The 20,010-nt window shown below is 47.3% G+C and overlaps 1 protein-coding gene across 3 annotated transcripts in view; it reads left to right on the plus strand.

The window, feature by feature from the left end:
* The window catches only part of LOC121578809 (E3 ubiquitin-protein ligase RNF123), a 266,423-nt gene extending 247,945 nt beyond the window's left edge, over positions 1–18,478 (plus strand). For all 3 annotated transcript variants that reach the window (XM_045223719.1, XM_045223721.1, XM_045223720.1), the window contains exons 37-38: positions 15,678–15,763; positions 16,733–18,478. In XM_045223719.1, coding sequence (XP_045079654.1) covers positions 15,678–15,763; positions 16,733–16,832 — 186 coding nt within the window. In that variant the 3' untranslated portion in view covers positions 16,833–18,478. The remainder of the gene's footprint in view (positions 1–15,677; positions 15,764–16,732) is intronic.
* Positions 18,479–20,010: the final 1,532 nt, after the last annotated feature.

The following is a 20,010-nucleotide window of genomic DNA, read 5'->3' on the forward strand; positions in this document are numbered from 1 at the left end:
TAAATTCGATCTACAGTGGGGAGAACAAGTATTTGATACACTGCCGATTTTGCAGGTTTTCCTACTTACAAAGCATGTAGAGGTCTGTAATTTATATCATAGGTACACTTCAACTGTGAGAGATGGAATCTAAAACAAAAATCCAGAAAATCACATTGTATGATTTTTAAGTAATTAATTTGCATTTTATTGCATGACATAAGTATTTGATCACCTATCAACCAGTAAGAATTCCGGCTCTCACAGACCTGTTAGTTTTTCTTTAAGAAGCCCTCCTGTTCTCCACTCATTACCTGTATTAACTGCACCTGTTTGAACTCGTTACCTGTATAAAAGACACCTGTCCACACACTCAATCAAACAGACTCCAACCTCTCCACAATGGCCAAGACCAGTGAGCTGTGTAAGGACATCAGGGATAAAATTGTTGACCTGCACAAGGCTGGGATGTGCTACAGGACAATAGGCAAGCAGCTTGGTCAGAAGTCAACAACTGTTGGCGCAATTATTAGAAAATGGAAGAAGTTCAAGATGACGGTCAATCACCCTCGGTCTGGGGCTCCATGCAAGATCTCACCTTGTGGGGCATCAATGATCTTGAGGAAGGTGAGGGATCAGCCCATAACTACACGGCAGGACCTGGTCAATGACCTGAAGAGAGCTGGGACCACAGTCTGAAAGAAAACCATTAGTAACACACTACGCCGTCATGGATTAAAATCCTGCAGCGCACGTAAGGTCCCCCTGCTCAAGCCAGCACATGTCCAGGCCCGTCTGAAGTTTGCCAATGACCATCTGGATGATCCAGAGGAGGAATGGGAGAAGGTCATGTGGTCTGATGAGACAAAAATAGAGCTTTTTGGTCTAAACTCCACTCGCCGTGTTTGGAGGAAGAAGAAGGATGAGTACAACCCCAAGAACACCATCCCAACCGTGAAGCATGAAGGTTGGAAACATCATTCTTTGGGGATGCTTTTCTGCAAAGGGGACAGGACGACTGCACCGTATTGAGGGGAGGATGGATGGGGACATGTATCGCGAGATCTTGGCCAACAACCTCCTTCCCTCAGTAAGAGCATTGAAGATAGGTCGTGGCTGGGTCTTCCAGCATGACAACGACCCGAAACACACAGCCAGGGCAACTAAGGAGTGACTCCGTAAGAAGCATCTCAAGGTCCTGGAGTGGCCTAGCCAGACTCCAGACCTGAACCCAATAGAAAATCTTTGGAGGGAGCTGAAAGTCCGTATTTCCCAGCGACAGCCCCGAAACCTGAAGGATCTGGAGAAGGTCTGTATGGAGGAGTGGGCCAAAATCCCTGCTGCAATGTGTGCAAACCTGGTCAAGACCTACAGGAAACGTATGATCTCTGTAATTGCAAACAAAGGTTTCTGTACCAAATATTAAGTTCTGCTTTTCTGATGTATCAAATACTTATGTCATGTAATAAAATGCAAATTAATTACTTAAAAATCATACAATGTGATTTTCTGGATTTTTGTTTTAGATTCCCTCTCTCACAGTTGACGTGTACCTATGATCAAAATTACAGACCTCTACATGCTTTGTAAGTAGGAAAACCTGCAAAACCGGCAGTGTATCAAATACTTGTTCTCCCCACTGTATATGATGTTATATGTCGATAACGGTCACTTATTAAATCATTACCTCATCAGTCTCATTCTGAACGTCGCATAATCCTTGAACCTGAAAGAACCCTAACCTTTTTAATGAATCAGCAATACACCAATTGGCTTAATTATTTATTTACTAACTAAATAATAACACAGGATACAAACACACACACACACGGTATAGGTTACTGATTACTAATGTAATACAATGAAAACAGGTCCCTAATGGACTGGACTGACAATAGCATGACTGCTTGGTGAGGGGAAGGAGGGGTCAATAGAAAGAGAGTGAAAGGGAGAAACAGAGATTCAACTTATCGTTGTTACATTTGGAAACCACCGCTCATTCGGATAAGAAATGCAATGCATATTTATGTGTAGCTTTCCTTGATCGTCGTCTCTCTGTTGAACCACTTTCTCAAAAAGGGTTTGAGTGTCCTATCCCACTTCGGTGAGACTCGGCTTGTCTTAATCATATATTTTATAAAACATTTAGATGGAAACTTGATAGACTATGTACACTTTCCGAGTTAGTTATTTCTTGATACCATCCTTAATGACATCACAAAATAATAAACAATGTGACATGATTATTCTTTAGATCCCCACTGACCATTCCAAATATTTGGAGGTAAGGAATAATGTTCCAATGTCCAATCTTTTTGGATAAAAATGTTTTGGCTGCAAAAGTCTCTCTATAACAAAGATATTTCAGTCTTACCATACTAGAGAGCCAGAGGGAGAGTTTCTGCCAACTATTTATGACCGGCTGTTAAATCATAAAACCGACCCAACTCCCCCCCTCTCCTCTCCTGCGGGAGAGGGGGGGGTCTGGCTATCTGTCAGCCATTTGCCAAGCTGATCTGGCACCTTTGATGATTGAGATAGAGTCATGACAGGGGTATTGTGTGTAGACCAGTGACACGAAATCTCAATTTAATCCATTTTAAATTCAGGCTGTAACACAACAAAATGGGATCTTGGGTTAGTTTAGCATTTCCCCGACTTATGGTTAAGGTTTGGATAAGGGAAGCTGATCCTAGATCTGTATATAGGGTTCTCCTATTCCCTTCTCAGCTGACCTTGATCTGCAGTCAGAAGCACTAGCACCATGTTCGCTGACCTCTTGAATCCTGATCAGAGGAAGCTGTGGAGCAGAAAACAACTCCAAGGATTCACGCAGCACGTTTCCTCTGTTTTTGATTGGTTGTTACAACTTGTTTCTCCATCTTTGATTGGCTGTCATAAGGGCTTTATTTATTTATTACAGAGACCAGGGGAGAATGGAATATTCCAGAACTCAAACAACTCGTTGGCTTCTTGTCACCAACAACAATCACACAAGCCTCCTCTCTCCGAGACCTTTGGTCCACTCCTAGCGTCTGTCATAGCAGCACTGCACCAAATACCCTGGTTTCTGAAACATTTGGTGAAACAGCCTACTACTTCAGTTGTCAGATCTGCACGCAATGATTCAAAAAACATTGACAACTTCCGACTCCTTGAGAATGGTACCAGGAGGTGTCAAGATGTGATTTGCGCTGTGCCAAGACTGCGACACACCAGCAGCTGGCAGAACCAACCCATTTAGCTGGACTACATGTGCTTCTTAATCAGCTTGTGTTCATATAGATTTTTATTTCTGGAGTACTTGACAGTCACTCAGAACACCTGTCTGCACTTTAGTCAATGGGATATGTTTTTTTACTGGAGAACATTGCTGGCGATGCGAATTCTAGAACAAATAGGAACGCTGACGGACGAGAAAGTAGCTGAAACAAGTCAATGAATGAGCGTGAGAATAGCTGTTTAGTGAGGGTTAACCCTATTGGTTAGCAAGTTTGCCTACAGGTTAGAGAATGACACGTTCCTCATTTGCTACGTTGTTGTCAGAAGTGGTATAGTCCCTGTGAGACCCTCTAACTTTCCTTGCAGTGAATGATAAACAAGGCTACTTCTCTAATCCAGGTGGCATCTCTGATGCGCCTGTCCCCTCTCTAATCCAGGTGGCATCTCTGATGCGCCTGTCCCCTCTCTAATCCAGGTGGCATCTCTGATGTGCCTGTCCCCTCTCTAATCCAGGTGGCATCTCTGATGTGCCTGTCCCCTCTCTAATCCAGGTGGCATCTCTGATGTGCCTGTCCCCTCTCTAATCCAGGAGGCATCTCTGATGTGCCTGTCCCCTCTCTAATCCAGGTGGCATCTCTGATGTGCCTGTCCCCTCTCTAATCCAGGTGGCATCTCTGATGTGCCTGTCCCCTCTCTAATCCAGGTGGCATCTCTGATGTGCCTGTCCCCTCTCTAATCCAGGTGGCATCTCTGATGTGCCTGTCCCCTCTCTAATCCAGGAGGCATCTCTGATGCGCCTGTCCCCTCTCTAATCCAGGTGGCATCTCTGATGCGCCTGTCCCCTCTCTAATCCAGGTGGCATCTCTGATGTGCCTGTCCCCCCTCTAATCCAGGTGGCATCTCTGATGTGCCTGCCCCCCCTCTAATCCAGGTGGCATCTCTGATGTGCCTGTCCCCTCTCTAATCCAGGTGGCATCTCTGATGTGCCTGTCCCTCTCTAATCCAGGTGGCATCTCTGATGTGCCTGTCCCCTCTCTAATCCAGGTGGCATCTCTGATGTGCCTGTCCCCTCTAATCCAGGTGGCATCTCTGATGTGCCTGTCCCCTCTCTAATCCAGGAGGCATCTCTGATGTGCCTGTCCCCTCTCTAATCCAGGTGGCATCTCTGATGTGCCTGTCCCCTCTCTAATCCAGGTGGCATCTCTGATGTGCCTGTCCCCTCTCTAATCCAGGAGGCATCTCTGATGCGCCTATCCCCTCTCTAATCCAGGTGGCATCTCTGATGTGCCTGTCCCCTCTCTAATCCAGGAGGCATCTCTGATGCGCCTGTCCCCTCTCTAATCCAGGTGGCATCTCTGATGCGCCTGTCCCCTCTCTAATCCAGGAGGCATCTCTGATGTGCCTGTCCCCTCTCTAATCCAGGTGGCATCTCTGATGCGCCTGTCCCCTCTGTAAACCAAGCGGCATCTTTGTTCCTGTCCCCTGTTCTCTCTGTCACCACACTGACCCTCTTCTCCAATCATCAACACCAGGGACAAAAACTAGTTCATCATACATTTCCCCTTAATCACATTGTATATGTGTTGTATCTGTGTATGGATTCAGGCATTACCAAGAAACCATGATTATGCAAGTAAGAATGCATTACTTAGAAATATTTCCTATTGAATCAGTACTAAATCAGGCTCCTCTTATCCAATATACTGTAGTAGTACTAGTAGTAGCCTAGTTGTTGTGGATGCAGTACACACGTCTGTCTGTCCTTGTGATTTCAGTGGGTTCAAGGTAAGGCTACATTCTCTCTTCTCTCTGGCTGTAGCCAATAAGATGTCAGGAAACCACAGGCTCTCAGGTGACTTTGACCCAGGAGGAGTGGGAGTATCTTTCTCTCTCGTGTGTGTGTGTGAGAGAGAGAGAGAGAACATAGGTTGAGACAGAGGTGAAGGAGCGTCATGTTTCCTCCTTGTCAACACCAAACAGAAGGAGCGTCATGTTTCACCTTGTCAACACCAAACAGAAGGAGCGTCATGTTCCTCCTTGTCAACACCAAACAGAAGGAGCGTCATGTTTTCTCCATGTCAACACCAAACAATAGGAGCATCATGTTTCCTCCTTGTCAACACCAAACAGAAGGAGCGTCATGTTCCACCTTGTCAACACCAAACAGAAGGAGAGTCATGTTTTCTCCATGTCAACACCAAACAGTAAGGAGCGTGCGACCGTTTCACTTGTAACACCAGACAGAACGTGAGACCAGTCACTGTACTCCACTCCCTGTCATACACTCCAAACAGAACCCTGTGGGAGCGATCACTGTTGCTCCAGACAGACCCTGTGGGACCATTACTGTAACATCCAGACTGAACCCTGTGGGACCATTACTGTAACTCCAGACAGAACCTGTGGGACCATTACTGTAACTCCAGACTGAACCCTGTGGGACCATTACTGTAACTCCAGACAGAACCCTGTGGGACCATTACTGTAACTCCAGACTGAACCCTGTGGGACCATTACTGTAACTCCAGACAGAACCCTGTGGGACCATTACTGTAACTCCAGACAGAACCCTGTGGGACCATTACTGTAACTCCAGACAGAACCCTGTGGGACCATTACTGTAGCTCCAGACGGAACCCTGTGGGACCATTACTGTAACTCCAAACTGAACCCTGTGGGACCATTACTGTAACTCCAGACTGAACCCTGTGGCACCATTACTGTAACTCCAGACAGAACCCTGTGGGACCATTACTGTAACTCCATACAGAACCCTGTGGGACCATTACTGTAACTCCAGACTGAACCCTGTGGGACCATTACTGTAACGCCAGACTGAACCCTGTGGGACCATTACTGTAACTCCAGACAGAACCCTGTGGGACCATTACTGTAACTCCAGACCGAACCCTGTGGGACCATTACTGTAACTCCAGACAGAACCCTGTGGGACCATTACTGTAACTCCAGACTGAACCCTTTGGGACCATTACTGTAACTCCAGACAGAACCCTGTGGGACCATTACTGTAACTCCAGACTGAACCCTGTGGGACCATTACTGTAACTCCAGACTGAACCCCTGTGGGACCATTACTGTAACTCCAGACAGAACCCTGTGGGACCATTACTGTAACTCCAGACAGAACCCTGTGGGACCATTACTGTAGCTCCATACAGAACCCTGTGGGACCATTACTGTAACTCCAGACTGAACCCTGTTGGACCATTACTGTAACTCCAGACTGAACCCTGTGGGACCATTACTGTAACTCCAGACAGAACCCTGTGGGACCATTACTGTAACTCCAGACAGAACCCTGTGGGACCATTACTGTAACTCCAGACAGAACCCTGTGGGACCATTACTGTAACTCCAGACTGAACCCTGTGGGACCATTACTGTAACTCCAGACAGAACCCTGTGGGACCATTACTGTAACTCCAGACAGAACCCTGTGGGACCATTACTGTAACTCCAGACAGAACCCTGTGGGACCATTACTGTAACTCCAGACTGAACCCTGTGGGACCATTACTGTAACTCCAGACAGAACCCCTGTGGGGACCATTACTGTAACTCCAGACAGAACCCTGTGGGACCATTACTGTAACTCCAGACAGAACCCTGTGGGACCATTACTGTAACTCCAGACAGAACCCTGTGGGACCATTACTGTAACTCCAGACAGAACCCTGTGGGACCATTACTGTAACTCCAGACAGAACCCTGTGGGACCATTACTGTAACTCCAGACTGAACCCTGTGGGACCATTACTGTAACTCCAGACTGAACCCTGTGGGACCATTACTGTAACTCCAGACAGAACCCTGTGGGACCATTACTGTAACTCCAGACAGAACCCTGTGGGACCATTACTGTAACTCCAGACAGAACCCTGTGGGACCATTACTGTAACTCCAGACAGAACCCTGTGGGACCATTACTGCAACTCCAGACTGAACCCTGTGGGACCATTACTGTAACTCCAGACTGAACCCTGTGGGACCATTACTGTAACTCCAGACAGAACCCTGTGGGACCATTACTGTAGCTCCAGACGGAACCCTGTGGGACCATTACTGTAGCTCCAGACGGAACCCTGTGGGACCATTACTGTAACTCCAGACTGAACCTGTGGGACCATTACTGTAACTCCAGACAGAACCCTGTGGGACCATTACTGTAACTCCAGACAGAACCCTGTGGGACCATTACTGTAGCTCCAGACTGAACCCTGTGGGACCATTACTGTAACTCCAGACTGAACCCTGTGGGACCATTACTGTAACTCCAGACTGAACTCCTGTGGGACCATTACTGTAACTCCAGACAGAACCCTGTGGGACCATTACTGTAGCTCCAGACAGAACCCTGTGGGACCATTACCTGTAACTCCAGACAGAACCCTGTGGGACCATTACTGTAACTCCAGACAGAACCCTGTGGGACCATTACTGTAACTCCAGACAGTAGCTTTGTATGGGTTTGTGCACCCTACTGCACCCCTGGCAGTGTGAGGATTAGGGTTAGGGAGGTCTGACTGGAAGGGTTTCCGGGACATTGACTCTGGCCCACTGCCACTAGGGGACAGTGGGGATGGACCAGACTGAGGGTGACCAGAGATGGGACTACAAGAGGAGCAGGAGGACCAGCCCCTGCCATCCCCCTAGCAGCCTCCTGTCACTCTGAGAGACCAGAGCTTTCATCTCCAGTCACCATGAGAAAAAAAGAAAGAGGAAACCCGCACACTGCTCTTGAGCATTGATACTATCAAGAGCAGTGATACTATCAAGAGCAGTGATACTATCAAGAGCAGTGATACTATCAAGAGCAGTGATCCTAGCAAGAGCAGTGATCCTAGCAAGAGCAGTGATACTAGCAAGAGCAGTGATACTATCAATGTAAGAGCAGTGATACTAGCAAGAGCATTGATACTATCAAGAGCAGTGATACTATCAATGTAAGAGCAGTGATACTAGCAAGAGCAGTGATACTAGCAAGAGCAGTGTGCGGTTTTCTTTTTTTCTTTCTAATCTTATTCAACTGTCAGATAGCTCAGAGTGCGAGTGCCTTTTGAATTGTGAATCTCCAGTCACCATGAAATCACCACCAAGGACTCAATTAACACTTCAGAAAGGAGAGGAGAGGAGACAGGAGATCTCTATTGTAGTCCTTAATCACTGCTCAGGGTGGGAGGGAAGGAGGGAGAGAGAGAGGTTGGAGAGAGAGAGGGCTTGGAGAGAGAGAGGGCTTGGAGAGAGAGGGGGTTGGAGAGAGAGAGAGGGAGTTGGAGGCTGGGGACTGAACTCAGGCGCCGCTCAAATCAAATGATAGGTAGGAGTAACGTGACTAGGCAACAGGATAGATGGTAGACTGAGCTGTAGCTGCAGTTTATGTGGAGAGTGTGTGTGGCGTCAGTATGCATGTGTGTGCATGTTATATGTGTTTGTTGGGGTGTGTTGTTGGCGCTATGCATGTGTGTGCATGTTATGTGTTTTTGGGGTGTGAGTGTGTGTGTGGCGTCAGTTGCATGTGTGTGCTGTTATATGTGTTTGTTGGGGTGTGAGTGTGTGTGTATAGAGTGTGTGTGGCGTCATTATGCATGTGTGTGCATGTTATGTGTTTTTGGGGTGTGAGTGTGTGTGTGGCGTCAGTATGCATGTGTGTGCATGTTATATGTGTTTGTTGGGGTGTGAGTGTGTGTGTATAGAGTGTGTGTGGTGTCAGTATACATGTGTGTGCATGTTATATGTGTTTGTTGGGGTGTGAGTGTGTGCCTAGAGTCAGTGCAAGAGAGTTAGTGTTAAAAAGGGTCAATGCAGGTAGACCAGGTAGACATTTGATTAGCTGTTTAGAGGTCTTGTTTAGTAGTCTTATGGCTTGGGGGGTAGAAGCTGTTCAGGATCATGTTGGTTCCAGACTTGGTGCACTGGTACCGCTTGCTGTGCGGTAGCAGAGAGAACAGTCTATGACTTGGGTGGCTGGAGACTTCCTCTGACACCGCCTGGTATAGAGGTCCTGGATGGCAGGGAGCTCGGCCCCAGTGATGTACCCACCAAATGTTTGACTAATTGAGTCTGGCACCTCTTATATCATATTGGCTCTAAAAAATATAATTAATATGGAACTTAAATATAAAGAGTTATCAGCACCTAAAAAGAGGGCGGCACCTATTTCAGTCCAGTTCAAGTCCTGGACACAACTAACTTAGCTCTGTCTGGCACACTGTCAAATAGCAGTCAGGGGCCTGTCTGTCCCTGGTCCCTGTAACATGATTATATTTACCCTGGCCTCCTCCTTCCCTCCTCCCTCTTCCCTCCTCCCTCCCCCTCCTCCTCCTCCCTCCCCCTCCCCCCTCTCATAAATAAATCAGGTTATTATGGTCCATAGTAATTATATGGATGTTTATTCCAATACCACCTCAAGCCTTCCTCTATATATATTAGTCTGCTGTAACATTCTATAGCCTAGGTATTCCTAGTTCTGCGGTGGTGGTAGATTTATTGCCCATGGTAGTTGTTGCCTTTGGCTATGTAGTGTCTGTGTGTAGCCATGCTGTTGTTTCAAAATGTCATTTAGATATACATCCACTATACACCCTGTCTGAGATCAATGGGGGTACACAGTGTGTAACGTATATGTAGAAGCTGGCTGGCAGCTCTGTTTAGTTGCTTAGAGTAGTGGTCTAAAGCTGGCGGCTCTGTTTAGTTGCTTAGAGTAGTGGTCTAAAGCTGGCGGCTCTGTTTAGTTGCTTAGAGTAGTGGTCTAAAGCTGGCGGCTCTGTATAGTTGCTTAGAGTAGTGGTCTAAAGCTGGCGGCTCTGTTTAGTTGCTTAGAGTAGTGGTCTAAAGCTGGCGGCTCTGTTTAGTTGCTTAGAGTAGTGGTCTAAAGCTGGCGGCTCTGTATAGTTGCTTAGAGTAGTGGTCTAAAGCTGGCGGCTCTGTATAGTTGCTTAGAGTAGTGGTCTAAAGCTGGCAGCTCTGTTTAGTTGCTTAGAGTAGTGGTCTAAAGCTGGCGGCTCTGTTTAGTTGCTTAGAGTAGTGGTCTAAAGCTGGCGGCTCTGTATAGTTGCTTAGAGTAGTGGTCTAAAGCTGGCGGCTCTGTTTAGTTGCTTAGAGTAGTGGTCTAAAGCTGGCGGCTCTGTTTAGTTGCTTAGAGTAGTGGTCTAAAGCTGGCGGCTCTGTTTAGTTGCTTAGAGTAGTGGTCTAAAGCTGGCGGCTCTGTTTAGTTGCTTAGAGTAGTGGTCTAAAGCTGGCGGCTCTGTATAGTTGCTTAGAGTAGTGGTCTAAAGCTGGCGGCTCTGTTTAGTTGCTTAGAGTAGTGGTCTAAAGCTGGCGGCTCTGTTTAGTTGCTTAGAGTAGTGGTCTAAAGCTGGCGGCTCTGTATAGTTGCTTAGAGTAGTGGTCTAAAGCTGGCGGCTCTGTTTAGTTGCTTAGAGTAGTGGTCTAAAGCTGGCGGCTCTGTTTAGTTGCTTAGAGTAGTGGTCTAAAGCTGGCGGCTCTGTATAGTTGCTTAGAGTAGTGGTCTAAAGCTGGCGGCTCTGTTTAGTTGCTTAGAGTAGTGGTCTAAAGCTGGCGGCTCTGTATAGTTGCTTAGAGTAGTGGTCTAAAGCTGGCGGCTCTGTTTAGTTGCTTAGAGTAGTGGTCTAAAGCTGGCGGCTCTGTTTAGTTGCTTAGAGTAGTGGTCTAAAGCTGGCGGCTCTGTTTAGTTGCTTAGAGTAGTGGTCTAAAGCTGGCGGCTCTGTTTAGTTGCTTAGAGTAGTGGTCTAAAGCTGGCGGCTCTGTATAGTTGCTTAGAGTAGTGGTCTAAAGCTGGCGGCTCTGTTTAGTTGCTTAGAGTAGTGGTCTAAAGCTGGCGGCTCTGTTTAGTTGCTTAGAGTAGTGGTCTAAAGCTGGCGGCTCTGTTTAGTTGCTTAGAGTAGTGGTCTAAAGCTGGCGGCTCTGTATAGTTGCTTAGAGTAGTGGTCTAAAGCTGGCGGCTCTGTTTAGTTGCTTAGAGTAGTGGTCTAAAGCTGGCGGCTCTGTATAGTTGCTTAGAGTAGTGGTCTAAAGCTGGCGGCTCTGTTTAGTTGCTTAGAGTAGTGGTCTAAAGCTGGCGGCTCTGTTTAGTTGCTTAGAGTAGTGGTCTAAAGCTGGCGGCTCTGTTTAGTTGCTTAGAGTAGTGGTCTAAAGCTGGCGGCTCTGTTTAGTTGCTTAGAGTAGTGGTCTAAAGCTGGCGGCTCTGTTTAGTTGCTTAGAGTAGTGGTCTAAAGCTGGCGGCTCTGTATAGTTGCTTAGAGTAGTGGTCTAAAGCTGGCGGCTCTGTTTAGTTGCTTAGAGTAGTGGTCTAAAGCTGGCGGCTCTGTTTAGTTGCTTAGAGTAGTGGTCTAAAGCTGGCGGCTCTGTTTAGTTGCTTAGAGTAGTGGTCTAAAGCTGGCGGCTCTGTTTAGTTGCTTAGAGTAGTGGTCTAAAGCTGGCGGCTCTGTTTAGTTGCTTAGAGTAGTGGTCTAAAGCTGGCGGCTCTGTTTAGTTGCTTAGAGTAGTGGTCTAAAGCTGGCGGCTCTGTTTAGTTGCTTAGAGTAGTGGTCTAAAGCTGGCGGCTCTGTTTAGTTGCTTAGAGTAGTGGTCTAAAGCTGGCAGCTCTGTGTAGTTGCTTAGAGTAGTGGTCTAAAGCTGGCGGCTCTGTTTAGTTGCTTAGAGTAGTGGTCTAAAGCTGGCGGCTCTGTATAGTTGCTTAGAGTAGTGGTCTAAAGCTGGCGGCTCTGTTTAGTTGCTTAGAGTAGTGGTCTAAAGCTGGAGGCTCTGTTTAGTTGCTTAGAGTAGTGGTCTAAAGCTGGCGGCTCTGTTTAGTTGCTTAGAGTAGTGGTCTAAAGCTGGCGGCTCTGTATAGTTGCTTAGAGTAGTGGTCTAAAGCTGGCGGCTCTGTTTAGTTGCTTAGAGTAGTGGTCTAAAGCTGGCGGCTCTGTTTAGTTGCTTAGAGTAGTGGTCTAAAGCTGGCGGCTCTGTTTAGTTGCTTAGAGTAGTGGTCTAAAGCTGGCGGCTCTGTTTAGTTGCTTAGAGTAGTGGTCTAAAGCTGGCGGCTCTGTGTGTAGCCTAGTTGTGTACTTGGAGACAGGCAGGTCTGAGTTGTGTAGTGCTGGTGGTGGGCTGGGTTTGAGGTGATGGGCTGGTGGTGGGCTGGGTTGGAGGTGATGGGCTGGTGGTGGGTTGGGTTGGAGGTGATGGGCTGGTGGTGGGTTGGGTTGGAGGTGATGGGCTGGTGGTGGGCTGGGTTTGAGGTGATGGGCTGGTGGTGGGCTGGGTTGGAGGTGATGGGCTGGTGGTGGGCTGGGTTGGAGGTGATGGGCTGGTGGTGGGCTGGGTTGGAGGTGATGGTCTGGGTTGGAGTTGGTGGACTGGGTTGGAGGTGATGGTCCAGGTGTTAATGACCTGACTGGCTGCAGACTGCAGCACGATGACCTGACTGGCTCCAGACTGCAGCATGATGACCTGACTGGCTCCAGACTGCAGTACGATGACCTGACTGGCTCCAGACTGCAGTACGATGGCCTGACTGGCTCCAGACTGCAGCACGATGACCTGACTGGCTCCAGACTGCAGCACGATGACCTGACTGGCTCCAGACTGCAGTACGATGACCTGACTGGCTCCAGACTGCAGCACGATGACCTGACTGGCTCCAGACTGCAGCGCGTTGACCTGACTGGCTCCAGACTGCAGTACGATGACCTGACTGGCTCCAGACTGCAGTACGATGACCTGACTGGCTGCAGACTGCAGTACGATGACCTGACTGGCTGCAGACTGCAGTACGATGGCCTGACTGGCTGCAGACTGCAGCGTGTTGATCTGACTGGCTCCAGACTGCAGCGCGTTGATCTGACTGGCTCCAGACTGCAGTACGCTGCGGCCCCCGGAGACCACAGGAGTGATGACAGATCCAGGCTGATAGCTCTGTGGAGAGGGGGCTCCAGGGCTGCAGACTGTTAGACCTCCACAGTCCCACAAGGCACCTGGGTCATTTAACACTGAAAGGGCTTTCGAGAGAGAGGGAGGTCATACACCTCCACTGACGGGATGCTGTCATTTGCTGCACTGCGTCCTGTTCTAGTCCTCTGACTGAAATGAACACTGATTTTAGTGTTCCGTTGTAAAAATATTTTTGCTCCTGGTGTGCCCCACTGAAGTTGTCCCTGATGTTATTGTACATAGAGAACAATAGAAGATCTAGTAGTAGTAATAATAATAATAATAATAATAATAATAATAATAATATGCCATTTAGCAGACGCTTTTATCCAAAGCGACTTACAGTCATGTGTGCATACATTTTTAGGTATGGGTGGTCCCGGGGATCGAACCCACTACCCTGGTGTTACAAGCGCCGCGCTCTACCAATTGAGCTACAGAGGACCACAGAGTTCTGGGGGACACCAGTAGAGAGAGAGGACCTAGTACGGAGTCCTGGAGGACACCAGTAGAGAGGACATAGTACAGAGCCCTGGGGGGCACCAGTAGAGAGGACATAGTACGGAGCCCTGGGGGACACCAGTAGAGAGGACATAGTACAGAGCCCTGGGGGACACCAGTAGAGAGGACATAGTACAGAGCCCTGGGGGACACCAGTAGAGAGGACATAGTACGGAGCCCTGGGGGACACCAGTAGAGAGGACATAGTACAGAGCCCTGGTGGACACCAGTAGAGAGGACATAGTACAGAGCCCTGGGGGACACCAGTAGAGAGGACATAGTACAGAGCCCTGGGGGACACAGTAGAGAGGACATAGTACAGAGCCCTGGGGGACACCAGTAGAGAGGACATAGTACGGAGCCCTGGAGGACACCAGTAGAGAGGACATAGTACGGAGCCCTGGAGGACACCAGTAGAGAGGACATAGTACAGAGCCCTGTGGGACACCAGTAGAGAGGACATAGTACAGAGCCCCGGGGGACACCAGTAGAGAGGACATAGTACAGAGCCCTGGAGGACACCAGTAGAGAGGACATAGTACAGAGCCCTGTGGGACACCAGTAGAGAGGACATAGTACGGAGCCCTGGAGGACACCAGTAGAGAGACATTAAAGAGTACCTAGTACAGACCCCTGGGGTACACCAGTATAGAGAGAGGACCTAGCACCTAGCCCTGAGGGACATCAATAGAGAGAGGACCTAGTACCTAGCCCTGGGGGACACCAGTAGAGATAGGACCTAGTACCTAGCCCTGGGGGACACCAGTAGTGAGAGGACCTAGTACCTAGCCCTGGGGGACACCAGTAGTGAGAGGACCTAGTACCTAGCCCTGGGGGACACCAGTAGAGAGAGGACCTTGTACCTAGCCCTGGGGGACACCAGTAGAGAGGACCTAGTACCTAGACACCAGTAGAGAGAGGACCTAGTACCTAGCCCTGGGGTACACCAGTAGAGAGAGGACCTAGTATCTAGCCCTGGGGGACACCAGTAGAGAGAGGACCTTGTACCTAGCCCTGGGGGTACACCAGTAGAGAGGACCCTAGTACCTAGACCAGTGAGGGACTAGTACCCTAGCCCTGGGGTACACCAGTAGAGAGAGGACCTAGTATCTAGCCCTGGGGGACACCAGTAGAGAGAGACCTAGTCCCCAGCCCTGGGGGACACCAGTAGAGAGGACCTAGTACCTAGCCCTGGGGGACACCAGTAGAGAGGACCTAGTACCTTGCCATGGGGGACACCAGTAGAGATAGGACCTAGTACCTAGACACCAGTAGAGAGAGGACCTAGTACCTAGCCCTGGGGGACACCAGTAGAGATAGGACCTAGTACCTAGACACCAGTAGAGAGAGGACCTAGTACCTAGCCCTGGGGGACACCAGTAGAGAGAGGACCTAGTACCTAGCCCTGGGGGACACCAGTAGAGAGAGGACCTAGTACCTAGCCCTGGGGGACACCAGTAGAGAGAGGACCTAGTACCTAGCCCTGGGGGACACCAGTAGAGAGAGGACATAGTACCTAGCCCTGGGGGACACCAGTAGAGAGGACCTAGTACCTAGCCCTGGGGGACACCAGTAGAGAGGACCTAGTACCTAGCCCTGAGGGACACCAGTAGAGAGGACCTAGTACCTAGCCCTGGGGGACACCAGTAGAGAGGACCTAGTACCTAGCCCTGGGGGACACCAGTAGAGAGAGGACCTAGTACCTAGCCCTGGGGGACACCAGTAGAGAGGACATAGTACCTAGCCCTGGGGGACACCAGTAGAGAGGACCTAGTACCTAGCCCTGGGGGACACCAGTAGAGAGGACATAGTACCTAGCCCTGGGGGACACCAGTAGAGAGGACATAGTACCTAGCCCTGGGGGACACCAGTAGAGCGAGGACCTTGTACTGGCCTAGTACCGAAGTCACAGACTTCCTCCACGTCACCTGGAGGACTGTACACTTACAGTACAAAATGTGTAGGCTGTGTTAGTTTTTTATCTCTAACTAACTGTGACAGTTTTCTCTGCCCTCTCCCCGCAGCCCACCAGTGAGGAAGACCTGTGTCCTATCTGCTATGCACACTCCATCTCTGCTGTCTTCAAACCCTGCTCTCACAAGTCCTGCAAGTAAGTTACCATCATCAGCTTTGTTTTTCAAAAAATAAATTGTCACCTTTTGTCTGACCTTTCACCTTTTGACCAACTAGGGCTTTATTTGTAAAATATTGTTTGTTGTCAATGCCTTAGGCCACTTGGCTAAATACATGTTTGAATTGAATAAATAAAATATCATCACCAAGATCATGTCAACAACGACCGTTCATGTCCCCCACCCGATACGCGGTACACTACTCTCTGCTCTGTTACTTTCAGCCGTCGTCATCCATTTTAGAGAAATAAACAATATGGCGACAGACAGCTCTTAATCTAAAGGCCTCTCGTGCGATCACTTACTTTGGGACGTAATGGAATGTGTAAATGTAATGGCGTGAATGTTTTATTGGGAAATGTCGATCAACCATCTAGCGACATTCACAGCCGTAGAACCATAGCTATGTTAAACTGATTGACAAACTAGTTGGTCTGAGCTCAGTCCTCTAGCACTGGTGGATGTTTAAACAGAATGTTTGTATCTTAATACTGTATTATATATTCATTATGTATATAAATGTGAAATTATATGACATATATTAATTACATTATTAAATATTGCATTGGCTTATGGGTACTGAAAGGAAAGCATTACCAAGGGTGATTGGCAGGAAAACGTTCATGTTGTTCACATAATGCTTAAAAAGCAAATTATTATGGTAACATATTGCATAATTGGCACATAATATATTTCACAGCTAACTACCTTATCCTTGCATTGATTAATCCCAAATGTTTTCATCGTTTCGGACGACAAAAAAAGATGGATACTGTCCTTGAGTTTCTGCCACCCCAGATGTGTGTGATTGAGAAGTGCCAAATATGAGACTGTCTCTCCGTCCCCCCACAGATCATTTATCACCACACACACCACGCATGACTGTAACCGTCCTCTCTCTCTGTCTGTCTGTCTCTCTCTCTGTCTGTCTGTCTGTCGCCCCCCAGAGCGTGCATAAACCAGCACCTGATGAACAACAAGGACTGTTTCTTCTGCAAGGCCATCATCACTGGAGTAGATGACTACAGCAAGCCTACTGCCTCTTAACACCTCACACACACACACCACCCTGCACACGCACACGCACACACACACACACACACTAGGCTCAGACAACACACACCACGTTGAACACACACCTGAGAGACCCCTGATTCACACTCTCACACACAAACAGCATACACACACACACATACACGCATAAACACACATGCGCACACACACACACATGCACTACCATTCACCTCATCAAGCACCATTTTCACTCACTTTGTAACCCTGATATCTTGGACCCCTCTCTATATTGTTGACCAGACCAGAAGGTCTAGCCAGAAAACAGACAGGATCAGGCAGGATCAGACAGGAACAGGCAGGATCAGACAGGATCAGGCAGGATCAGGCAGGATCAGACAGGATCAGACAGGATCAGACAGGATCAGACAGGATCAGACAGTCCATCAGCCCCTCAGACAGCTCCCCAGTCTTTCTCTCTCCTCCCTTCACCTGTTACAGATAACTCAAACCTTTGCCTCTCGATTTCCAGATCAAAGTTGTCTTCTATTCCTTCAGTTTGCTTTTTTTATATCATTACAGGACTTTATCAGTCAATAACAAACAAAGAAATATTCCTATAACAGAATGGATATCCATATTAGAAAAGACAGCTGTAGGTGTAGTATTGATGGACAACCTTCTCTGATACAGGTAAGGTCTTAGTTTGGCATTTGGACATGACAGGACAGAAGACCGCGTTCTGTTCTCGCTATGCCGCTTCCTCTCGCCACTCATACTTCCTCTTCATCAAAACACAACACCCAATCACAGTCCCTGCCTGGATAGGGTAGTACAGTACCTTTTTAGATATGAGTTATGTATGCTGCTTCCCAAATAGCACCATATTCCCTTTATAGTGCACTACTTTTGAGCAGAGACCTATGGGAAGGCAGAATGAGCTGTGTTCTATCTCACCTCCAGGTGTTCTCTTCCCCTGGCGGTGTTCTTCCTGTCACACCTACCTGTCCGTCATGATCCATTGTGAACACCTGAACGTTCGTCTCTATGACAGGTGTCTTTCAGAAGTCCTCTGGCTGCGTTTATACAGGCAGCCCAGTTCTGATCTTTTTTTTTTCTCCCACTAATTGATCTTTTGCCAGTTATTGGGTAAAAGATCAGAATTGGACTGCCTGCGTGAACGACGTAAAGCTCTCTCCGCCGCAGTATGAGAAGACCACATCATTGCCTTGCCATTCCACCAAATACATGTCATGTCCATAGAGATGGGGAAGGTCTGGGATGTTGATGCAAGTGATACAATAATCTATATGTGATCTTATAGGGTCTAAGTGAATTATAAGGTCTGCATGACAATATACATTATAAACATATTCGCATATTTATGAGTTATCATATTGGTGTGTGAGAGCGTGTGTTATTGTGTAAGTGTGTGTGTGTGGTGTGTGTCTTAGTGTGTAAGAGGTACCCAGGGTTAGGCTGTACTGCTGTGCTAGCCAATGGGATGTTTAGGTTGTATAAGCAATATAAAATATGGGGGGTTATTTTGTTTGTTTTTTGTTTGTTTGTTTTGTCTCTTTTTGGGAGGAGGGAATGGGAGGCTTGTTGGTTTTTATTTCTCCTTGGTGTGTGAGAGTGCACATATTGTTGGTGTAAAAGCAGTAAATTATTTGTCCTAAAGCGATTGACTACTGTGTTTTTTTTATTTGGTAGAAAGGAGAGAGGGAGGTGTGTGAGTGTTTGAGTGCCAAAGATGATATAGTTTTGTGTTTTTATATTATTCATTTTTATTTATTTTTAATTCAGTTTATTTTCTTTTTCTGACCTGTTTTACTCATTTTTATTTGCACCTAAAAATTATATAAACACAACATGTAAAGTGCTGGTTTCATGAGCTGAAATAAAAGATCCCAGAAAAGCTTATTTCTCTCAAATATGGTGCACAACTGTATTTACATCCCTGTTAGTGAGCATTTTATCCTTTGTCAAGATAATCCATCCACCTGACAGGTGTGGCATATCAAGAAGCTGATTAAACAGCATGATCATTACACAGGTGCACCTTGTGCTGGGGACAATAAAATATCACTTTAAAATGTGCAGTTTTCTCATGCAACACAATGCCACAGATGTCTCAAGTTTTGAGGGAGCGTACAATTGGCATGCTGATTGCAGGAATGTCCACCAAAGCTGTTTCCAGATCATTTAATGTTAATTTCTCTACCAAAAGCCGCCTCCAATGTCATTTTAGAGAATTTGGTAGTACGTCCAACCTGCCTCACAACCGCAGACCACGTGTAACCTCGCCAGCCCAGGACCTCCACATCCGGCTACTTCACCTGCGGCATCGTTAGACGGGGGGGAGGAGAGGGGTGCTGAGGAGTATTTCTGTCTGCAATAAAGCACTTTTGTGGGGAAGAACTCATTATGATTGGCTGGGCCTGGCATTCAAATTGCCATCGATAAAATGCAATTGAGTTCGTTGTCCGTAGCTTATGCCTGCCTATACCATAACCCCACCATGGGGCACTCTGTTCACAACGTAGACATCAGCAAACCGCTTGCCCACACAACACCATACACGCTGTCTGCGGTTCTGTGGCCGGTTGGACGTACTGCCAAATTCTCTAAACGACGTTAGAGGCGGCTTATGGTAGAGAAATGAACATTAAATTCTCTGGCAACAGCTCTGGTGAACATTCCTGCAGTCAGCATGCCAATTGCATCTGTGGCATTGTGTTGTGACAAAACTGCATATTTTAGAGTGGCATTTTATTGTCCCCAGCACAAAGTGCACCTGTGTAATGATCATGCTGTTTAATAAGCTTCTTGATATGCCACATCTGTAAAGTGGATGGATTAAACACATTTGTGCACAAAATCTGAGAGAAATAAGTGTTTTGTGCGTATAGAAAAATCTGAAACATGGGACCAACGCTTAACATGTTGCGTTTATATTTTTGTTCATAGTAATAAAAAATGAAAAGCTGAAATGTATTCAACCTTTGTTATGGCAAGCCTAAATAAGTTCTGGAGTAAGAATGTGCTTAACAAATCGCATAATAAGTTGCATGGACTCATTCCGTTTTTCAATAATGGTGGTTAACATGTTTTTTTATGACTACCTCATCTCTGTACCCCACACATACAATTATCTGTAAGGTTCCTCAATCAAGTAGTGAATTTCAAGCAAAGATTCAACCACAAGGACCAG

This window comes from Coregonus clupeaformis, chromosome 12 (assembly GCF_020615455.1).
Source record: "Coregonus clupeaformis isolate EN_2021a chromosome 12, ASM2061545v1, whole genome shotgun sequence".
Taxonomy (NCBI): domain Eukaryota; kingdom Metazoa; phylum Chordata; class Actinopteri; order Salmoniformes; family Salmonidae; genus Coregonus; species Coregonus clupeaformis.